General features: G+C 36.9%; 1 protein-coding gene across 1 annotated transcript in view; it reads left to right on the top strand.

Moving 5' to 3' along the window:
- The window catches only part of MAST2 (microtubule associated serine/threonine kinase 2), a 287,018-nt gene that overhangs the window by 138,398 nt on the left and 140,753 nt on the right, over window positions 1-7,867 (top strand). The window contains 1 exon segment of the mRNA XM_006898983.1: window positions 872-903. Coding sequence (XP_006899045.1) covers window positions 872-903 — 32 coding nt within the window.

The following is a 7,867-nucleotide window of genomic DNA, read 5'->3' as shown; positions in this document are numbered from 1 at the left end:
TTACTGTACTAAAGATTAATGAACACAAGTGAACCGCATCTAAATGAATGAATCTTTCAGTTATGATGTTGACTGAAAAGGCAAGCCACAAAAGCGAATATGTAGAATCTTAGATTACATGAGACAGTTATTTATGAGTATATATGTAAGAACATATAAAGACACATATGGGAAAGATAAAGGCATGTGGTTCATATCTCCCAGCTGCTCTGTGGAAGAAAGATGATGAGCATTTTTCTTCCGTGTGATTTATAGCCTCAGAAAACCTCCTAGAAGGTCAACTATGAGTCTATTCCAAATCAACAGCACACCACAACAATAACATGAGAAAAATAAATAAATCACAAATTCCAAATAGTTGCTAAAGTGGAGATTGGTGCATGTGAGGATGGGTCTTGATACATTTGGAGAGCAAATGACAAGGACCCTAGCTGTTGGTCTAAAGCTTTTTTTAATTACACCAGTGGAATGTGCATTCATCTCTTTGCTATAGTATTTTCAATGTTTATTTACATAAAATAATTTATAATTACAAAAGATAAATTTTCTTTCCTATCCTAAAAATATAATAATATCCTAATTTTGCTTATCCTAATCATATGAATTCTTTATTCTTCAGCAGTTATTGATTAGCCCCCTTTCCCATATCTGGAATCAGTACTGGCGAGAAGGTTTATCTAATGAGAAAATATTTGTTTTAAGAAGAGTCAGTAAGAGGTGGTAGTTAATCTGAATAGTCTTTATATCACTGAAACTTAAGGGACAAAAAGAATTAATCATATAGTACATAACAATAAGAAGTTATTTAATTTTGACTTCAGAACTCTGGTTGATATTTTTATATAAATTATTTTTATGTTTTGTTTTTCAGAAGGAGTTGAGCATTCCAAGAAGAGGCAGTTTGTAAGTAGTTGGCTGTTATGAGTTTGATTATATTTTATTATATTATTATCTCATTTTGGGACTGCTCACGTGGGTAAAGTCCATCCAGAATTTTTCTCCCTTCCCCAGGCAGAGGGGGCCCAGATATCTGGTCCAGTGAAGCCCATAGTTTTACTGACTTTGAACCTTCCTTTCTGTCCCTATTTCAAACCCTTTTCCTTATCTCGATTTATGCCTAGAATTTTGGGACATTTCTACCTAAATATTCGTTAGAGATTCATCCTTTTAAATTTAATGAGTTTTCTGAATATGTTGAGATTGAGACTCTTTTTACATCTACATCAATCCAGTAATTTGGTACTAGAGAGAAACTGGAAACTCTGGTGACCTACTAACTGTTGAGTTGTGCTAGTATACCAAAGGCTGGCGGTTCCTATCGACGAGCTCCATCTGTTTCTGTGTAATTTAGAGCCTCTGAAAAATCACTTGGAGTCAGCTATGTCAGTTACAACTAAGTAGCACTTAACAACAAAAGAGGGAAACCACTTTTGTAACAGGTTGTGACTAGGACAGCTATGTTGGGGGACTAAATAGGAATTTTTCCTGCTATTTGTTTTCTAGCTTTAGGGCTGGAAAAACCTGATGAAATAGTATTATTTCTGCATTTTGATCTTTTATACTTTCTTGGCCTGCTTTTCCTTTAAGAATTCCATCGGGGCTCTAAATTTGGGTAATGAGAATAATCTGGAGTGTTTGTTAAATTGCTAAGTCTAAATTTAATGTACTAGAGTTTATATTAGAATCCATGAATCAATATTTTATACACCTGCACTCAGCATGATTTTGCTAAGAAAACAAATTTAGGGAACTTTAGGACAATGTCTTTGAGATAGTTCCTTAAGAGATTTAAATAGGCAGGAACACACACAATAGTGTTAATTGTATTCCTTATTCTTTACACTGTGTGTATGATTGGGTTTATTTTCCTCTAGTCTTCCTCTCTTCTCATCTGTTACCCACACAAGATTGATTCTGTGTATAAACCTTACCTTAGCTTTGCGACGGGAAAGTCTGCTGTTAGGGACCTCTTCAAAGTACTGAAGAGCAGTGGTGTCTCTCTGGAGACTAAGGTGCGTCTGATACAGGCCATGGTCTTTGCAGTCATTTGCTATGCATCAGAGAGTTGGACAATGACTAGGGAATATAGGAGAATTGATGCCTTTGAGCTGTAGTGCTGGAGAGGAGTATTGAGTGTACCATGGACTGCTAAGAAAACAGATTCATGCTAGAGACGGTTAAACCGGGCTGCTCCTTGGAGGCTACGATTCTGAGGCTTTGTTTGACAGACTTTGGACATGTTGTAAGGAGGGACGGACTGGTCCTTAGAGAGGGACATCACGCTTGGGAGGGTGGAGGGACGGCTCAGGAGGGGAAGGCCCTCTTTGAGGTGGATTGATTCAGTGACTGGGGTAATCAGTATGGGTGTGTCTGAGACAGTGCGATTGGCACAGGACAAAGCAGAGTTTAGGGCTGTTGTTCATAGGGTCACTATGAGTTGCAAGCAACTTGACGGCACATAACAACAATAATAGACTTATATTTGTCCTTTTTTGGTCAATTTATGTCACTCAGTATAATTTGTTTTAGTTTCATCCATATTATGTCGTTCACACATTAAGATAATTTTTCAGTGATGCATAATACACCAGTATGGGACTGTCCCATATATTCTTTAGCCATTCATCCATTGATGAGTATTGAGTTGTGTTCAACTCTTTGCTGTTAGAAACAGTGCTGCAATAAGCATGAGCATGCCATTTTGTTATGTAGCTCTTATTTCTTTGGGCTGTATACACAGTAGTGGGATTGCTGTTATCAAGTGATATTTCTATTCATAGCTCGCTTTTTTTTTTCAAATTAATAGAATTTTATTACAAGAATCAGATGCATTTTGAAATCAGATGCATAGGACTTAACTGGCTTCATTTCTGTAACTGGCTGGAAAACTCCTAGCTATCACTTATCAGCCTGCTGGACAATTCCTTTTTCAGAGACATAGATACCATCCAAAAATTTTCAGATATCCTTGTTTGTGTGTGGGTGGGTTTTTTTTTTTTTTAAATATCCTTGTTTTTAATTGTTTTAGCTTGCTGAATCAAAGCAGCTGAATTTGATACAAGCTCAATGTCATTTCCCTCAAGAATTAACTCATCTTTCTGGGCTTGAGAAACTGAACAAGCAACACCTGGTCTCATTCGAACTCTCCGAATATATTTTTCACCCAAGAAGTTTCGAATTTCAACCAGAGAGCCACTCTCTTGAATCACAACATTGATGGGGAAATGAGCATACACAGATCTCATCTTGTAACGAAAGCCCAGTGTAACACCCTTGATCATGTTCTGTGCATGGCTACAGATGGTGTGAACAGTAGCCAGTTCCTTCTTGTTTCCCCACCACTTGTCAACATGAAGCCTCTTCTTTTATTTTTCCAAGGAGACTGAGCTCTACATTGATGTGATTGAAGTCCCTCTGCAAGGTTCCCCGCGGGCCTTTCAAGATAACTGTGCAGCCCTTCAGAATAATGTCGACATTCTCTGGAATGTCGACACTCTGGTTGCCTAGAATGGTCTTCATTCTTGCAGTTAATGTGGCAGAGGGCCTATTCACAGCTTCCTAAGGAAGTGTCAATCTGCTTTCTTGAGTGGTTGTACAATTTTACATTCCCACTAGTACTCTGAGAGTTTTAGTTTCTCCACACCTTCACCAGCACGTGTTATTTGATGTCTTATTAAACATTGCTTGTTTTACTGGAGTGAGATAATATCTCATAGTTGTTTTGATTTGCTGGACTCTATGAAGAAGGTGGTATCAAGATAGGAGAAAGCTCAAGTTTTACATATAAATAGCTTCGGTTTTGTTCAGGATGTATTTAAAATAAAAATTTTGTTACAGTAGCTCAAAGTGGAGCTACCAAAGACTAAAATTGCCATAAAAAGCTAACTGTAGAAGATCAGGGGCTACAGCTTTCAATATGGATTGTATCCTGTTACCAAGAAGAAAAAAATCCTCACCACCATACCAGTAAGCAACATCGTGATAGATGGAGAAAAGATTGAAACTGTCAGTGATTTCATCTTTTGATTTCTTGGCTCGGTGGCACCTAAGAACAATAGTACCTAATGATCTCAATTATTTCTTCATCTGTATATTGGCCATCTGAATGTCTTCTTTGGTGAAATGTCTATTCACATTTATGCTCAACTGGGAAATGAGTTTGTTTTCTTAAAGAGTTGTTGGATTTTTTTTGTTGTTGTTGTTGTTACAAATTTTGGAAAACACTATTGCAAAATATTTTTTTCCTAATCTGTTCTCTTTTTCATTCTTTTGGAGAAGTTTTTTTATGTATATAAGGATTTAATTGTCAAGTCATCTTGTTTAACTCTGTTGATTATGCATTTTCATTTATAGTTGGTAGTCTGTTTATGCCATAGATTGGGATTCTTAAATTTACCCCAATTTTTGCCTTGGTGATCTTTATACTTTTAGATTTTACTCTCTTGATGCATCTTGCATTAGTTTTTACATATAATGTGAAATGTGAGTCTTATTTCCATTTTCTCCACATAGATAGTCAATTTTCCTAGCACTGTCTCTTAAAGAAGGAGCTCTGGTGGCCTAGTGGTAAGAAGCTGCTGCAATTTTGAAAGCATGTAGTGAAAATCTACCAACTGCTTGGTGGGAGAAAGATTGGCAGTCTTCTCCTATATGTTTAAACTGTCTCTGAAAACCCGCCGAGGTTCAGCCATGGGTTGGTTCTGACTTGATGTTGTACAGCAAAAACATTTGCTAAAGAGGCAGTCTTTTCTTCACTTGATGCATTTCATCTCTTTGTCCAAGATCAGTTATCCTTAGATAGATGCATTCATTTCTGGGTTCTCAGTTATATTTCTGGTTTACATTCCTGCCTATCCTTAGTCCCATAAACTTACACTTAAACCAGGAGGCTGTTGTCCAAATGGAGCAAGGAAAACACTTCATAATTTAAAATCAGAAAGGTGTTCATCAGAGTTGCATACCTTTTCCATACCTGTCCAATCTGTGCTGAACAAAAATCATTTGATAAGCTGGACTCTGAAGAAGAATGTGGCATCACGTTGAGAAGAAAGACTCAGCAACAAGCTGCATAATGTAGATTATACAGTCTTGCTTGATGAAAGTGAGGTTATCGAAGATTATAACCGTTCATATGGATTGTATCTCGACATCAATGAGACAAAAATCTTACCACTGGACCGGTAAAGCAACTTTATGATAAATGGAGAAAAGATTGAAATTGTCAATTATTTCATCTTACTTGGATCCACAGTTAACACCCTTGGTACCAGCAGTCAGGAGAACAGGAGACTTTGCATTGGGAAAGTTGGCTGTCAAGAACCTTTCCAGATTACTGAGAAGAAGTGATGTCAATTGGAAGATTAAAAAGGTGCACCTCATTTAGTCCTCGTCTTTTCAGTCACTTGCTTTGCATCTGAGAGCTAGACAGTGAATAAGAATGACAGAACAGTTGATGCATTTGAGTTGTGATGTTGGAGAATAGCACTGACTATCCCTATCTCATGGATTGCTGAAAGAACAAATACATATGTTTGGAAAAGTCCAGCCAGAGTTCTTGGAGGCAACGAAGGCAAAGGTTCATCTCACTTATTTTGGGCATGTTGCCTGGAGAGATAATTTCTTGGAAAGAGACATCATGCTAGGAAAGGCAGAGGGTCATTGAAAGAGAGGGAGATCCTCTGTGAGATCGATTGATATAGTAACTGGAGCAGTGGGCTCAAGTGTGTCAGACATGATGAGGTTGGCACAGGATAGGACAAACTTCAGGTGTGTTATTCAGAGTCTCTATGAGTCAGTGGCACCTAACAATAACAGTAGCAACAACACCACCACATACCTGTCATTGTACTTGTCTCAAGCTGGTTTTATTACTTTTATTGTATAGTAGGTTTTGAAATCATGAATAGTGAGGCCATCTGTCTTAATTTTCTTTTTCAGTATCTCTCTGCTTATTCAAGATTTTTCTTTTTCCATACAAATTTGGTGATTACTTTTATATCTTTTGGGGAAATGATGACAATATCTAGATAGGGATGGCATTGTAGTTAAAGATTGCTTTTTTTAAAAAAAAATTATACTATTTACAAAATTCAAATTCCTTGTTTTCCAGAACAGATTCTTCCACTTTCCCTTACCCCCCACATCAAATTTTGTAACTCCATGATTAATGGATTCCTTTTGATAATATTGCTACTTTCACAGTGTTAAAGTTTGCATATCTATGAGCATGGTATATTTTTGCTTTTAAGTAGGTCTCTTGGTTTCTTTTTTATTATTAATTTTAATGAAAGTTTACAGAGACTTTGGATTTCTATTCATTCATTGTTGCACTTTTCTGTCTGCCCATCCCTCTACCCCAGTTCGCTCTTCTCTTTGAAAAGTAAAAGAAAAATTCTTTCATTGTTATACAGTCCCTTACCCCAAGTCCACTCCAGTGTGCAGCCTTCATTCTGGATTCCTGTCATGACAATAACACCTAATCATATATCCCTTTTTAAACAGTTCTCTCCCTCATCTGTTTCAATACAGTATACATAATTTATCTCATCTTTCTTAGTCTACCCCAAACCCAATGCCAGTCTCGTTTTATAACAGTGACACTATGCAGTATTTGTCTTCTTGTGACTGAGATATTTCATTTCAGCATAATGTCCTCCAGGGCCACCCGTTATGTATAATATTTCATGAGTTCTTTGTTTTACGAAGCAGCGTAGTATTCCATTGTGTTATTATACAGCAGCTTCTCTATCCATTCGTTTGTTGAGGGGCACTTAAGTTGTTTCCAATTCTTTCCTGCTGTGAACAAAGCCGCTATAAACATGGGTGTGCATATATCAGCTTGAGTGGCGGTTATGGTTTCTTTGGGGTATATTCCCAGTAGTGGAATTGCTAGGTCAAATGGTATTTCTATTTGCACCTTTTTGAGAAGGGGCTATACTGCCTTCCGTGGTGGTTGCACCATTTTTACACTCCCACCAACAGTGAATAAGGGTTCCAGTTTCTCCTGGCTTTGGTATCAAGGATATGTTTTCTTCATAGCATGAGTCTGGGAGAATTCCATCTTTTTCTTTTTCTTGAAGTAGTTTATATAGAATTGGTGACAGTTCTTCTCTGAATGTTTGATACAATTCACTTGTAAAACCATCTGGTCTAGGACTTTTTTTATCTACAAGTTGTTTTATTACCTTTCAATATCTTCTTTTATAATGGGACTGTTCAGGTGTTCAGTTTTGGTTTGTGTCAGGTTAGGTAATTTGTGCATTTCTAAGTATTTGTCCATTTCCTCTAGGTTTTCATATTTGTTTGAGTATAATTTTTCCATAATATTCCAATGTTAGCCTTTTTATTTTAGTTGGTTCTGTTGTAACATTGCCCATTTCATCTCTGTTAGGGTTATATGTGTCTTTTTCTTCTTCTTTCTTTTTAATTAGTTTTGCTGTTGGTTTGCAATTTTATTGACCTTTTCAAAGAACCAACTACTAGTTTTGTTGATGGTTTCAACTGTTTTTCTGTCTTCTATTTCGTTCTTTTCTACCCTAATTGTTACCATTTCAGTTTTTTTAGAGGGTGTCGAGTCCTCTTGCTGTTCTTTTTAAGTTTTGGAAATTTTGGGTTAGCCCATCAACAAACGAATGGCTAGAGAAGCTGTGGTATATTCGCACAATGGAATACTATGCTGCATTAATTAAAAAACAAGGAATTCATGCAATATTACTCAAAATGGTTGACTCTGGAGAACATTATTCTGAGTGAAATGTCCCAGTCACAAAGGGACAAATATTGCATGGTGCCACTGTTGTAGAATGGGACTGTCCTTGGGGTTGGGGAGAGACTGAGTAAGATGGGTTCAATAATGTATGCTGCTCTG

The sequence above is a fragment of the Elephantulus edwardii genome, unplaced genomic scaffold (genome assembly GCF_000299155.1).
Source record: "Elephantulus edwardii isolate Elephantulus edwardi_28Jun2011 unplaced genomic scaffold, EleEdw1.0 scaffold00243, whole genome shotgun sequence".
NCBI classification, from domain to species: Eukaryota; Metazoa; Chordata; class Mammalia; order Macroscelidea; family Macroscelididae; genus Elephantulus; species Elephantulus edwardii.
The sequence above is the reverse complement of the archived record's forward strand: the minus strand, read 5'-3'. Positions and strand labels throughout refer to the sequence as shown.